Consider the following 16,402-nt stretch of genomic DNA (forward strand, 5'->3'; position numbering starts at 1 on the left):
ATTTTCCTTGCAAGGTTTTTAATGAAGCAACCAAAAGGCGTATTGTTAGATATGTGTATTCTTTTTTCTTCTCTAGAATTTTTTTCGCATTGGGTTTTATTTTAGTTAAGGTTTTAACGAGGCACATTATCTGTTGAATAGACATTCAAGTGGGGGTGTTATAAATAGAATTTTATTTATAGTGAATGTCTATATTTAGAGAGATTCTAGGGTTTATTACTTTGTGGCTAAGTCATCATCTCCCTATAAATAGAGGGTCTTATTCCATTGTGTGTATGTGTGTTTATATATATATATATATATATATATATATATATATATATATATTGGTGGTGGTGGTGGCGATAACTATTATATAGTGAAGACTGATGGTGGTAATTATATTTTTTTTTTTTTGCTTAGAGTGGTAATTGTATCATAATAGCAGATAGTAATGGTATAAGATCATATTATATATAAATATTAAATAAATGACATATTAATAATTTTAAGATTCTATACAAAATTTGAATAAACCAACCAATTGAAAGTAAGAACAAAGCAAGTACACTAAAAAATGGGAATAAATTAGACTCAAAATATCTGGAGTGTCAGAAGTGCGGTAGTAGTAGTACACTCTTTAATATTGTAAAAAGGAAAATACAGAGCACCCGGTCAAAGTAGTAGCAGCCTCTCCTAATTAATTACTAAACAAAATAAAAAGTCATAAATCATGATACCTCTGACTACAGAATTCTACTCTCGTGCTCTCTCTCTATATATATCTTCAAAGTTGGAACGCTGAAAGCGAAGCAAAATAGTCAAAAGACAAATGAACAAAAAGGACCGTTGAATATTCCATGCAAAAAATAATACTTGTTAATTTAGATGACATATTTCGCTTATTAAAAATTAATTTGATTAAACTTTGAAGTTAAAATTATATTAGTTCAATACAATATTTTAAATTTAAATATTAAAAAATTACGGAAAGTGCTACAAATTATAATTTTTCCATATTAATATGATAAAAATATATATTTTAAAATATTAATCGAAATTCATACAAATATATTATTATCTAAATTAAAAAGGAGGGAGCACTCTTTCCCTAACCCCAAGATGGCCCAATTTCTCTCCACCACTTGTTCCAATCCAATTTCAAAGTCAAGTCTTCCCTCTCCCAGTCAATCTGAATTTATGAGAAAAACACTATTTTCTTTTCACCTTAGTCCTTCCCCCTTTTATATACACTTCTCCTTTTAGTTTCTTCTAAACCACCTATCTTTATGATCTCATTTCTTATAATTTTCTTGCCCTTTCCCATTCAAACCTGGATTTCTTTCTTTTAATCTTCTTAGTCACATATACTAATTGAGTCTTGGTTGTGTCCTTCTCTTTCTCTTTGACGTGAAAATAAGAAACCCAAAAAAGTTCGTTAAATTAAGGATCTTCTTAATATTGGTTGGTATATGTTCATATGGTTGGTATAGTGATGGATAATTGCAACAGCGGTTCAAGTTCTGCTCCAGCACCTTTCTTATCAAAGACATATGAATTAGTAGATGATCCGTACACAAATCCAGTCGTTTCTTGGAATCACAATGGCCGTAGCTTTGTTGTTTGGAATCCACCTGAGTTTGCCAGAGATTTGCTTCCAAAATACTTTAAACACAATAACTTCTCCAGCTTTATCAGACAACTTAATACTTATGTAAGTGGACCATCCTTTTGAGTTCATTTTTAAGTTCTTTTCAGTTTTAAATAAAAGGGCAGCCCAATGCACTAACCTCCTGCTTTGCGGGTATGGGGACGAGCTGGACCACCTTTCAGTCTTATCCTTGCAACAACTTTACCAATTCCACCAACACTCCCATTCTTTTTTCAGTTTTAAATACTTTTTGTTTAACAAAGTTTTATTTGATTATCATTCTATAGGGATTCAGAAAGGTTGATCCTGAACAATGGGAATTTGCAAATGAGGAGTTTTTAAGGGGACAGAGACATTTATTGAAGAACATTTATAGACGAAAGCCGATTCACAGCCACTCTGCAACAGGATCACAATCTGTGGCGCCATTGACTGATTCAGAAAGACAAGAATATGAAGAAGAAATTGAGAGGCTAAAAAGGGAAAATAGCTTACTTCAGTCATCAGCTGAAAAGCATGAGAAATTTAATCAAGAATATGAGTTTGGTGTTAAGTCTATGGAACAACGTTTGCAGACTATTGTTCAGAGGCAGGGAAAATTAATATCCCTTTTGGCTCAATTATTGCAAAGGCCTGAATTTTCGTCCGATTTTATTCAGTACACAAACAATAACAGCAAGAAAAGACGGTTGTTAGTTTCCAATTACTTGATTGAGGAAGAGAATGCAACTAACTCTATAGTTGGTCCTAAGTTGGACATTGAGATAGTTAAAAAGTTGGAATCTTCGATCAATTTTTGGGAACGTTTTCTATATGGAATTCGGAAGACTCCAACCGAAGATCAAATGTATGATTTCGAGCATACACAACCTTTACCTTCACCAATTGTTATACGCGAAATGGATACTTCATCAGATGATTCTGGTAAAAGAAACTCTCCTATCGATCACTCATCATCGCCTTCAAGGGATATACAATCTTCGCCCGAGTTAGGAGGACCTTTGAGTCCAGTCATATCATCAATTTATATCAATCTCGAATGCCATCTTAAGCCATCAGATCAGACTAATGCAAATACCAAGATCACCAGTACTATGAGTATTGATGCGACGAAAAATCAGGCTGAGGGTAACACTGACATGTCTAAATCAGTGTCAAACTCGGGTAATGATGTATTTTGGCAACAATTCTTAACTGAGACTCCTGGTTTATCTGAGCCGCAGGAAGTTGAGATGGTAAGTAAAGACATCAATGGCTTAACGTGTGATAGCATGCTAGCAGAAAACCAGAGATATTGGTGGAGTCGCGGATTTAATGTAGAAAACCTTGCTGAACGTATGGGGCTTCTCAGTCCAGCTACGGAAAGCTGAGCTGGTTCACTCTTTCTTTGTATATGTCTGAATGATTGCGTATACGTGTTCGTGACACGCAGCGGAAGACAATAATAATTTTTCGTGTTTAAAATTTATTTACATGTCAAAGATCGGATCTGAGACGTACTTGGTGAAGAGTGACTCGTTTTAGAATTTTCTTCGATAGTGCGAAGACTCTATGCGTATCCACACCGAGACCAATCCTTACTATCAACTCTTTGATCAATGAAACCCGCGAATAAATTGAACGAAGAATATTGTGTTGAAATTTTTCTCAAAAATCTCAACTCAAAGATAAAAGAACAAGAAACACTTTTCTTGTAATTGTATTTTCTCTCTTGGCTTTGTATTGCACTCTCACTTTTACAAAATATTTTTCTTCTCAAGAAATTAATAACACGGCAAATTTTTTCCATCATCCTTTATATAGCCACCACCTATAAACCCTCTTTCCTATTTGGTTGATCTAATGATTTACTTAGAGTAAAAATTTATTCCAAAATAAACCTGTTTTGGAAATTTTCGATGGAAAATTGAATTCCCATTCGAAACTGCCAAGCCTTTCCATAAATACCAATTCTAATTGAGTACTATAAAGCTTTTCTAATGGAAAACTTATATTCCATTCCTAATGGGATTTACGTATATGCCGTAGTCCTTTGTGGACTTTATACGTGAATCCAAATTTCAGTTGGATTTCACTCAATAAGTTTTCAACAACCTGTTGTTGTTTAATTAATATTTTATATAATATATCTAATATAAAATAATATATATTTCAACCAAGAGATATAATTTTTTATTTCAAATAAAAAACTTTAATTTGTTCACAATATTAATCATATCCTTTGTGTTAGCAAAGAATATAACAATATTTCATTTGGACTAATAACTAAATTTATTTGACTAATTAAATTCTTTAATTTAATTATCAAACAATAAAATAATTAATCCTTTAGCAAAGATCAGAACACTCGTTAGTGTGCGACCCCATAGGTTCAATACTAAACCGGTAGTAAATTGACCACATCAATATACTAATCAAGGGTAGCGTCTAGCAACATTCATTAACGACCGGATAGCATGAAGTATACAATTTACTCTCAAGAACCAGTAGAAGAATAATGTAGTAATTACTTCTGTCCTTATAGCTCTAGGTCACCCTAGGATATGGTTCAACTGTCAAATCCAAATGGATGACCAACTATGTGTTCATGTCAAATATAATCGACCATTGAATGACCTAAGAAACTCATTTCTTCTTTCATTCAATTGCCCTGACCAAGGTCTTAGTTTGGTCGTTTATAATTCATGATAACATGGAGCTTAAACTCATTACCAAGAGTTGACAGATTCCATCTTGATCAAATCACTAATTCTACAAGTATTCAATCATACCCAATATCCTTTCAACTATCGCCATAGGGCCATAGGTGTTTAGTATTAAAGCACAACAAATAACTTGTCAATTACTATGACGATCTCAGGTCAAAGGAAATCTTACATCACATTCTTCAAGAGAATATTCTATTGACAGATTATGGTAATTCTAACTATTAGAATTATCCAATGAGTCGGTTCAATGATCATATCTCTATTTGCATTATCTATCTATGTGATTTAGTTAATGAGATTAACTAATCTTTATCCCATAAAGACGATCACATAAATATTGATAATGTCCAAATTAATAATCCTACGATCAAGAAAAAATTTAGATTAAATTATAAAAAACTTTACTCTCATTATCATGATCTCCATCACGATGACAAGTCTCAAAATTTAATCAAGGGCCTTATCAAGTTAATCAAACAATTAAAAATAATTATGATAAAAGAATATCAAATGCCATATATTTTTTATATCAAATAACGTTCATAAAAATATGTTCAAATCATCAAATATGATATTGGATCTAGTGCATATCTACTATATCCCTAACAATGTCTATTGCTGAAATTTTTCCAGTTTGAAGGGGAGCATTGGAGTAACGGTAAAGTTGTCTCTGTGTGACCGATAAGTCACGGGTTCGAGCAGCAGAAATAGGCCCTAATACTTACATTAGGTTAGGCTATCTACATCACACCCTTAAGTGTGATCCTTCCTCGGACCTTGTATTAACGCGGGATACCTTGCTGGTTTCTTTGTGTAATAAATAACAGATAGAGTTCCTAGTCCTTATATCACTCAGTAAACTGAAGGTAGATGTTAGCAATATTTTTGTGGAATTTTTAGTCTAGACTATGCTTGTAATTATCCTAGTCCTAGTGAGTAATCTATTTGTGCTATGAAGGATTAGAGCTTTTGTACATTCAATGAGTAAACTCTTCATTTGCAGCTTCCCTATTCATCTTCATTTAACACCTACTTCTTTTCACTTATGAACCAGGCCAGTTCTCTGTTGAGGGAATTTAATTTATGTTCTTAACTTTGTTGTATCAGGCAGGGGCGGATCGTCGAAAAATTACACGGTATATATAAGGGAAAATTTATTTTTTATCTCTATATATTATGTTTTGAATCTCTTTTACATAGCCCAAAAGCATAGCTTAGTGGTCAAGGAGATTCAAAACATTTATTTGGTTATTATTGGTTCAATTCCCACTAGCTATAATCTCTTTTATAATTTTTAAACTTTTTTTTTTTTTGAACCCTTAATAAAAATCATGCCTCCACCATTGATAATGATATCAGGTTGCTAATGCCATTTATTATCAACTGTTACCTGTAATTCTTTTATATGATCTAATAGTGTAAAAAATATTTTGTACTGTTATTGAGTATAAGTTAAACTCGTGTTGAGACTAGAGGTGTTAATCGGGTCGGGTTGACCCGCTAACAACCCGGGTCAGCCCGGTCCAACCCGTTACTGTGCATATTTTTCCGGGTTGGGACGGGTTGGACGGAGGGCAGGCTAGTAACGTTAAATTTTCGCCAAACGGGTACCCGAACCCGTCACAACCCGTTAATCCCTTAACGGGTTCTTAACGGGCCTCAGCCCGCGACAGCCCGCTAAACCGCCTAATTTTTTTTTAAATTAAATCTGACCGTTGCCAACGGTCAAATTTCAAAAATGACCGTTGGCCAACGGCCAAATCTGTCAAAAGCAGCCAAAATTTGGTATTTTATTTATATTTTAGCCCTTCCCCCCCCCCCCTTTATAATTTGTAAATTGCAATTGAATCCTTTTAAAAAACTATAAATACTCCCCTTCTTTTTTATTATTCCTCACAATTATCTCTCAATTCTCTCTAATTATCTCTCAATTCTCTCTTGATAATATTCTCAATTGCTCATTATTTCAAGCTTTCAAGTTTCAACTTACAAGTTTCATACTTTCATTACAAAAGTATTATTATCATAAATTTCTAATTCAATTATTCAAGTGAAGTGTGACATTAATTATCAAGTTATCAAATATCAATTGAAGATTTGAAGTTTGAGTTTCTACTTTCTCGTTTCTATATCAAATTTAGTGCGGCATTCGGAATCCCGGTACACTCGTTCCATCCCTTTCTCTTTATTATTTAGAATTATTATTTGAATTTTTTGTTTTAAATTAGATAATGGATTTACTTAGAGCGGCCAAAAAAGCTTGCACTAGTAAAGGTGGTAGTAAGAAAAATTCCAAAAGAGTAAGAGGTGGTTCTTCTAGTAGTGCAACACATGTTTCTGAAAGTTCACCCGAAAACGTAAATGTAGATTATGAGCTACTTCAAGAAAATTTTGGTATTGATGATGATTTAGATGATATTTTAGATGATATTCAATCACCCGATAATCTTGAAACACCACCACATACACCCGGTAATGCTAGTCAAAATATTAGAGGTGGAAGTGTAAGTAAGCCTCCTTTGCCTATTAAGAAGAATCGAAGATTAAGAAGTAAGTGTTGGAATTTTTTTGATAGACTTGAAAATGAGAAAGATTATGTAAAATGTAAAATATGTAATGAAGTTTATAAACACGAGCCCGGTAAGAATGGGGGAACGGGTCAACTTCGTAGGCACATGGAAGAAATTCATCCTATTGATTGGGGAGTAGGCGATGAAGCTGGACAACCAAAACTTAACCCGGTCACTGGGGGGTTAATGGGTAAATACGATATTAAAAAAGATCGAGAAGAATTAGCTAAAATGATTGTTTTAGGTTGTTTACCTTTTAGTTTTGCTTCTTCACCATATCTTGTTACTTATATTCAAAGAATTTATAACCTTATGTTTAAAGGTATTCCTAGAAGTACTTGTAGATCTGATATCTTTAGACTTTATGGACAATATCAGACATATATACGTTATTTGTTCGCTAGTCTTTCTTGTAAAGTTTCTCTTACTTCTAATATTGGTCGTGCTGTAAATGGAAATGATTATTTAACTGTTACATGCCATTGGATAGATGATAATTTTTGTATGCAAAAACGTATTATTGCTTTTAAATATGATGAAGATCCAAGTCATACCGGTGCATTTATAAGTGCTACTATCCATGAAGTTGCTTTATTTTATAATCTTTCTGAAAAAGTTTTGTGTATGTCATTTGATAATGCTTCTAACAACACTTCTGCTATTACATTACTAAAATTGCATCTACGCCCACCACTTCCTGAAATATTTCATATTAGATGTGCATGTCATATTTATAACTTGATTGTAAAGAGTGGCCTTGACTTATTTCACAATGACATCACTTTAGTTAGAAGAGCTGTTGGTGTAATTCAAGGAAATAATAGAAGTGCTAGATTAAATGCATTTAAGGAAAAATGTGTACACTATGGACTAAAACCAAGACTCATGCCTGAAGAAATAGTTACTAGGTGGAATTATACTTATTTGTTCCTAAGATGTTGTTATAAATATAGAATGCTTCTAACTGAAGTTGCTAAGTCTCATTGTACCGATCCTAACCGTCTGTTAACATCTAAAAATTGGGATGTCATTCATGATGTTGTACAATTTTTACAAAAATTTTATGTGGCTACACTTGAGTTTTCTGGAGCTTATTTTATCCTACTATTGTAAATGGTTTAGTTCACATTGCTGAAATTTCTCTTTTACTACATAAGTTGAAGGCGAAAGAGGGATATACTAATGTTGTTGAAACCATGCTAGATAAGTTTAAAAAATATTTCTTCCCAATTCCCCCTATTTACCTAATTGGTGCTATTTTAAACCCTACTATCAAAATGATAAAGTGTCGCCAATTAATCAATATTTTATATACTTATATGGATATTGGACCAACTTAAACTCCTGATACTGAGACTTGTATTTCTGATCTGCACAAACATTTACAAATTTTGTATAATTATTATGCTAACATTGTTGATGCTTCTTCGGTTGTAGATGCAAATATTCCTTCAAGTAATACTTCAACATCTGGAACAAATTTGGAAGATGATGATAATGTTCAAGATTATTTGATTTGGTCTACACTAGGAGAGCATCAACAAACCAGTAGCCGGAATATTGATAAACTCCAATTCTACTTGCAAAAGTCACCGGATCCCCCCACAAAGGATTTTTTACCTCTGAGTTGGTGGAGGAGCAACGCAAATCAGTTTCCTGTTCTTTCGGCCATGGCTCGAGACGTTCTAACTGTGCCTCTTTCAACAGTCGCATCAGAGAGCGCATTTAGCCAAGCAAGACAGCAACTAGGAGATACCCGTCATTCATTGGACAGCAACTCTTTGGAAGTTCTAGTGTGCTTCAAAGGTTGGATTAGATCATAACGGTGAAATCAAGGGCGCGACGAGGTAGATGAAGAGGAAGACCAAGAAATTGGAAATATAATGGTTTATGGTACTGATTATAATACCGGAAACCAAGCACCTCATATTGACATGGAAGAGCTTACAAAGATGATGCAAAACATTTGATTTACTATTACTTCTTTTTTTTTTTTTAATAATTGTTGTAAACTTTTAATTTGCAAGTTCAAATATTTAAAAAATCAAAAAAGAACTTGCAAATTAATTAGAAGTACTATATATTATTCAATAAAAATATCAAAGTTACTTAAATATTGTGAATTTTTTATATTGCATAATGTCTTATACTCTTATTCAATATTTTTTATATAGACTTATGCATTTATGTTAATATGTTTTATGTTTTAGACTTTTAGTTTGTTCTTTTAATTCTAACCCTTAAAAGTTCAATTCTAATCTTTAATTTTAACCCTTAAAAGTTTGAAAACACTTAAGTACTTAACTATCAATAATATTGAAAAAGAAAAATATAAGATAGTTAAAAAAAATGAAAGCCCGACCCGCCCAAACCCGCTAGGCCCGAACCCGTACGGGCCCTATAGAACCCGAAAAATCCTAGCCCGCCACCAGCCCATTAACTTCAGCCCGCTAACAACCCGGCCGTAACCCTAACGAGCTGACCATTTTTGTGTCCAGTCCGTCTCAGCCCGCCCGATAAACACCTATAGTTGAGACAAAGATTACTGTTTTGATAAAGAATAATTGGAGAACCCTTCAAATAGAGTAGTCATAGAAATATATGGCAAAAGCAAGTACGAAAAGTACAATTCAGCTTGCAGTACCAGTGTAACAAGTTTGACTTTAAACGACACTGCAACTCCACATCCTCCTTGATTTGATCAGTGTTTACAGCTATGTATCCTGAATAGAGGTGGATTAATGATTTGAACTTTATGTTAATTTAGAGAATCTTACGGAAATATATAAAATAAGCCCAAACTTACCAACTGTAAGAAAAATGAGTAGATAATATTGACTAAGAACAAGGAAACAATAACTTATCAAAAATATTGTATCGTTGCAAGTTACTGCCTTGAAAGCGATTTCGGCCTGATTGGATACAAATCGTTAAGACCGGTCGCTCCCCAAGGTTCCACAGCACCTCCAATCACGTGCACTCGTTCAGAAATCGTTTGAAGAAGAGAGATGAAGGTGTGTTCTCTATGTCAGATTATTCATAAAGAAGATTGACCTTTGTAGGCAAAGCTGTTTGAACAGTTACAGATGAAGAAATTAATCTGTAGGTGTTACAGATATTAAAATACAGCCGTTACCCAATTAACTACAGCTGTTACACGAATTAAATCATGGTTGTTACAATAATTAAATTATGGCTGTTACAAAATTGGACATTACAAAATCCAAGTCAAAGAGAAAGAATTTGGACATATTCTAGTAAGCATGTAATTGGACACTTTTCTGGTAAGCTCAAAAATTAAAGAAATAATTTTAGCAAAACCAGATTTGGATTAGTTCTCACGTATATCTCGCGTGCGCCGGAGGTGGGGGTGGGGAGGAGGCAAATCGACCCGTTTTGCCTTCAAGACCAACTTCTCATGTGCGCGAGACACTTCCTTTTACTAGCTCTTTACAAGTCCAACGAAGAGTAATTCATTATAAAGTGAAGAAAAAAAATTTCACAACCAATGAGGGACACTTTGTTTTCCACAAAAGACAAAGAAGTAAAGAAGGAAAATGGACTACAAAGAAATTTTTGACTTTGCATTATAAAGTATAAAATACTACCAACAATCCCACTAATGCAAAGACAAAAATAGAATAAGAAAAATTCTGGGCAAAAGAAGGAACATGTACTTAAGTGTCAATATTTTTCGATTTGAATTGACACGTAGTGCAATGAGGCAACAACTAACACCCACAAAGTGAAGCACTCTTGAACTGAATGTACATTAGTTGAGAGTTGAGACCCCCATAACACATATTATATCCTTAATTCTATGCAAACTCCGCGATACTAACGAAGTGCTTTTATGGTCATGCACATACCTTGGGTCTCATGAGTGCTCTAGAAAGACATCCCCCAAGTCTTTCATAAAAGGCGACCGCATATTTATACTCACGTAGGTGATTCCATCAAGTCTCTCTACACATAGACCACCTTAAGGCTATGGAATCATTAAGAGCAAAATAAGCTCAACCTTATAAAGCACTACTACACGCCACAAGAATAGGAAATATGGTTGCATATTGAGGTCTCATATGGCTTCGTTTGGCCACAAATGGGTATCCACCATACTTCCTCAATCCATGGGCTTTAGCTCTATCCTCCTCGACGTTTCAATGATAACTCTCATTGTCAAACCCTTGGTTAAAGGATCCACCAATTTTTTTTCGGATCTTACATATTCCAAGAAAATAACATCATGTTTCAACAATTATTTTACCGTACCTTGTCTAATGCGGATATGTCTTCTTTTTCCATTGTACATACTATTTTTGGCAATTCTAATTGCCGCCTGTGAGTCACAATGTAGAGAAATTGGTGAAGCTTGTATTTCCCATAAAGACACGTCTATTAATAAGTTTCTCAACCACTCGGCTTCTTGCCCTACCAGCTCAAGAGCAATGAATTTAGACTCCATAGTAGATCGTGCTATACAAGTCTGTTTTGAAGACTTCCATGAAATAGCACATGCACCCAAAGTAAATACATAGCCACTAGTGGAGCTAATTTCATCATTGTCAGTAATCCAGTTTGCATCACAAAATCCTTCTAAAACAGTAAGAAATTTATTAAAATGCAAACACCAAACCATAGTACCTCTCAAATACCTTAGCAAACGATGAAGAGCATTCCAGTGTTCACTACTAGGGTTGTGAGTATATCTACTCAATCTACTAACAACATAAGCAATATTAGGTCGTGTATAATTCATGAGAAACATTACACTACTAATTATCTTAGCATATTCAGTTTAAGAAACACTAGATTCCGTATTCTTTCTCAAGCATATGCTAGGATCATAAGGAGTTCTCACAGGAGCTACATCAAAACAATTAAACCTTTTCAACATTTTCTCAATACAATGAGATCGAGATAACGAAAAAACATTAGAAGTTCTTTTGATTTTAATCCCTAAAATCACATCTGCTTCTCCAAGATTTTTCATTTCAAATTTAGAAGACAAAAAATTCTTAGTCGCATTAACAACATTCACATTAGGGCCAAAGATTAACATGTCATCCACATACAGACATATAATAACATAATCTGATCCTATCATCTTGGAATAAATACAAGTATCAGATGCATTAACAACAAAAGTGTTACCCACTAATGTGCTATTAAATTTTTCATATCATTGCGTATGTGCCTGCTTTAGACCATACAGTGACTTTCTCAATTTGCATACATTATTCTCCTGTCCTTGGATCACAAATACCTCATCTTGAGACATATAGATCTCTTCCTCTAAATCACTATTTAAGAAAGCCGTTTTAACATCCATTTGATGTATCACAAAATTATTAATAGAAGCTAAAGCAACAAGAGCTCTAATAGTCATTATCTTAGTCACATGAGAATAAGTGTCAAAGTAATCAATGCCTTTCTTTTGGTTAAAATCCCCAATAACGAGTCTACCCTTATATTTCTCAATTGTACCATCAGGTCTCAATTTCTTCTTAAATATCCACTTGCTACTTATGGGTTTACAACCTTTAGGCAAATCAGACAAATCCTAAGTGTGATTAGAAACTATAGAGTCTAATTCACTTTTAATGACCTCTTTCCAAAAACTAGCACCTATTGACCTCATTGCTTCATTATAAGTCTTAGGGTCTTCTTCTATTAAATAGATAGACGCTAATTCATCATTCAAAACATCAAGATAAATATTTTCAGTCAAGAAAATAGTGATAAAGTCAGGGCCAAAGCTAGCTTCAATTCTATGCCTCTTACTCCTTCTAAGTTCATTTTCATGCTCATTAGCAGTAACACTAGAAGAAGGCACAATATGAGAATTAACAGACATAGATGTAGAAGCATTATTAGGCACATTATTTTTCAATGGAAAAATATGCTCAAAAAAATTCTACATCTTTAGATACACAAATAAAACTTCCATTCAAAGACATAAATCTATACGCAACACTATTTTGAGCATAACCAATGAAAATAGCATCAAAAGTCTTGGGTCCAACAGTTACTTGTTTAAAATCACGTAGACCAACCTTAGCCAAACACCCCTCACTTTCAGAATTTTCAAGTTAGGGGCAAACCCTTTCCATAACTCATACGGGGTTTTATCTAACTTCTTATGAGGACCTTTATTAAGAACATAACATGCAGATAAAACAGCTCCCCCCATATATTATCATATAAACCCGAACTCAAAAGCATAGAATTCATCATTTCCTTAAGGGTTATATTTTTTTGTTCGGCTATACCATTTTGTTGGGGAGTATATGGAGCACTAACCTCATGTATAATACCATTTTTCTCACAAAAAGGCTTCCAGAATATTAGTACTATATTCACCACTTTTGTTAGACCTAAGTCTCTTGATTTTTTTGTCTAATTGATTTTCTGTTTCTGCCTTGTATTTCAAAAACATGCTTTCTGCCTCATTTTTTGGCTTAAGAAGATATACCTTAGTGTATCTAGAAAAGTCATCTGCAAAGGTGATGTAGTATTTCTTTCCACCCTTACTAACAGTGTTCTTGAAATCTGTTAAGTCTGAATGCACTAGTTCAAGTAATTCTGTTTTTCTGCTAGTTACATTCTTAAAAGGCTTTTTGGTATGTTTTGATTCTACACAAATAGGACACTTAGAAAAATTATCAACATTAACTGCATGAATTAATTCCATTTTTCTAAGTTTTTTTAATAGAAGCAATATTAACATGACCTAATCTACCATGCCACAAATCAATAGACTCGGCAATATAAGCAGAATTGAAAGTACTAACATTAATATTAGTAATCTCTTGAGCGATGTTCAGTACAAATAAACCCCCACTAAGGTAACCCTTCCCAACAAAGTCTCCCCCCACGAGAAATAACAACTTTATTAGATTCAAAAATAAATTTAAGACCTGCTTTGTTAAAAAGCGCACCAGAAACTAAGTTTCTACGAAGGGAGGGTACATACAAAATATTGTTCAAGGCTAAGGTTTTTTAAGAAGTTAACTTAAGGAGAATTTTTCCTTTACCCATAACTCTAGCTGTAGTGGAGTTACCCATGTAGACACACTCGCTATCAGCAGATTCCTCAAAATCGTGAAATAGCTCCTTGTTAGCGTAAATGTGCCTTGAAGCGTCTGTGTCCAGTACCCAGTCAGTCTTGTTAGCTACCATGTTCGCATCAACGACCTCAAAAGCAATGAAATCATCACACTCAGTAAGGTTAGCTTGGACTGGAGCTTTTCCTCCATACTTTGTCCTTGTCTCTGGTTGCACTGAAAGGACTTATGACCAATTTTGCCACAGACATAGTAAGGTCATTTCGACTTTTGAATATGGCCCTCCGACTTGTTGATGTAATGCCTCTTCACTTGTCCTTTCTCCTGGCCTTTCTTCTGTTTTCCTTTAAACATGTGTTTTACAAAAGTAATAGAATATTCCACAAGGTTAGCTTTAGAAGAACTAAGAGAAAGATATTTTATCTTATCTCCTCATCTTTGAGACAGTTTGCTTCCTCAGTCCTCATGTGTCTGATCAATTCTTGAAGAGTTATGTTTTTCTTTTTGTGTTTCAGTTGATTCCTGTAATCACTCCAGGAAGGTGGAAACTTTTCAAACAGAACATTAGCCTGAAGAATATCACACATCTTCGTGCCTTCGTTCAAAACATCAGCAGTCAAGTTCTCATACTCGTGAAACTGCTCCATGATTGGCTTATCGTCGACCATCTGAAACTTGATCCACTTTCTAACGACATACTTCTTTTTTCCGGCATTATCTACACCATATTTCTTCTCCAAACTGTCCCATATGACTTTAGCAGATTTATAATTTATAAACAAATAAAAGAGAGGGTTACTCATATGGTTAAGTAGATGCCCTCGAACAGTTTTATTATCGTTTTCAAATTTCTTCTTAGCATCATCATCATCATCAACAACAATAGTATTAGCATTAGAACTATCAGCAACAACATTAGCAGGTGGTTTATTAAACAAAACGTAATCAACTTCTAATTGTTCAAAGAAAATTAAAAGTTTTTGGGACCAACGCTTATAATTATTTCCATCTAAAGGCTCAAGCTTTGACAGATCAGGAAATATTTTGTTCAAAGTGGTAGCCATTAGTCAATATTATATGTAGAATCTCTTTTAAATTGTAAGAAAAATGAGTAGATAATATTGACTAAGAACAAGAAGGAAACAAGAACAACTTATCAAAAATATTGTATCGTGGCAAGTCATTGACTTGAAAGCGTTAAGACCGGTCTCTTCCCAAGATTCCACAACATCTCCAAACACGTGCACTCGTGGCTGACAGTTTAGAATTTGCACAAAATAATTGCCCAGAAATCGTTTGAAGAAGAGAGATGAAGGTGTGTTCTCTATGTCAGATTCTTCACAAAGAAGACTGCCTTTTGTAGGCAAAGCTGTTTGAACAGTTACAGATGAAGAAATTAATCTGTAGTTGTTACAAATATTAAAATGTAGCCGTTACCTAATTAACTACAATTGTTACATAATTAAATCATGGCTGTTACAAGAATTAATTATAACTGTTACAAAATAATAAATTGGACGTTACAAAATCCAATTCAAAGAGATAATTTTAGCAAAATCAGATTTGGATGGATTAGGCCTCACGTATATCTCGCGCCCGGGGGGGGGGGGGGAATCAATCCGTTGTGCCTTCAGGACTAACTTCTCATGTGTACGAGACCACTCCCTTTTACTAGCTCTTACAAGCCCAACAAAGAGTAATTCATTATAAAGTGAAGAAAAAGACTTTTCGCAATCAATGAGGAACACTTTGTCTTCCATAAAAGACAAGAAGTAAAGAAGGAAAAGGAGTACAAAGAAATCTTTGATTTTGCATTATAAAGTATAAAATAATACCAACACCAACCTCTAGCCATTAATCATAGACTTATCAAAACTAGCCAATGGCATACAAAAAATGAAAACTCATATAAATAAGAATTCTTTCTCTCCAAGAATCACACGCAAAGATCGCTCTCCTTCCATATTTTTAAGCGTGACCAATAATATTAGATGAAATTCAAGATTCTAAAAACCTAAGCAAAAATGAGCCTTTTTTAATGGCTATGGTTGAAATTTATTGAAAACATATAGATGCGTCAATATACAAAATTTGAGAAAGATTAGAGGTGATCTAGACTGATTTAGTATCAAAATTCATTTTAAAGTCGAGTTAAAAAATTTCTTCTGCACCATATCAAACATGTATCACGCATGTATCTCATACACATGTATACATGGATATACATATGATACACATATATCTTTTTCCATGTTCATCTTCTACTTTGAATTTTTAATTCAAACCACCTCAAAACTCCTCCAAATCATCCAAAAGACCAAAACTGAGACTCAAGCTCCTTAAGATGTACCAATCTAATTCCAATAACACCCTCTCAAAAGAAAGCAAAAATTAATTTTTTTTTTGCTCCAAATAGCTAATATTTGC

At 33.8% G+C, this 16,402-nt stretch overlaps 2 protein-coding genes across 2 annotated transcripts; one reads left to right on the forward strand and one right to left on the reverse strand.

Annotated features, from left to right (window-relative positions):
• The first annotated feature begins 1,231 nt into the window (after positions 1-1,231).
• LOC104220013 (heat stress transcription factor A-4c-like) lies at positions 1,232-3,416 on the forward strand. The gene is made up of 2 exons (XM_009770802.2): positions 1,232-1,693; positions 1,918-3,416. The coding sequence occupies exons 1-2, from the start codon at positions 1,460-1,462 to the stop codon at positions 2,998-3,000; spliced, it is 1,317 nt and encodes a 438-aa protein (XP_009769104.1). The 5' UTR covers positions 1,232-1,459; the 3' UTR covers positions 3,001-3,416.
• An 8,290-nt stretch (positions 3,417-11,706) lies between these two features.
• On the reverse strand, positions 11,707-15,039 carry LOC138873040 (uncharacterized). Its single transcript, XM_070151470.1, has 6 exons — positions 14,421-15,039; positions 13,946-14,191; positions 13,384-13,544; positions 12,537-12,825; positions 12,106-12,449; positions 11,707-12,015 (listed from the first exon to the last, which is right to left on the reverse strand). The coding sequence occupies exons 1-6, from the start codon at positions 15,037-15,039 to the stop codon at positions 11,707-11,709; spliced, it is 1,968 nt and encodes a 655-aa protein (XP_070007571.1).
• Between the last annotated feature and the right edge of the window lie 1,363 nt (positions 15,040-16,402).

The sequence above is a fragment of the Nicotiana sylvestris genome, chromosome 7 (assembly GCF_000393655.2).
Source record: "Nicotiana sylvestris chromosome 7, ASM39365v2, whole genome shotgun sequence".
NCBI classification, from domain to species: Eukaryota; Viridiplantae; Streptophyta; class Magnoliopsida; order Solanales; family Solanaceae; genus Nicotiana; species Nicotiana sylvestris.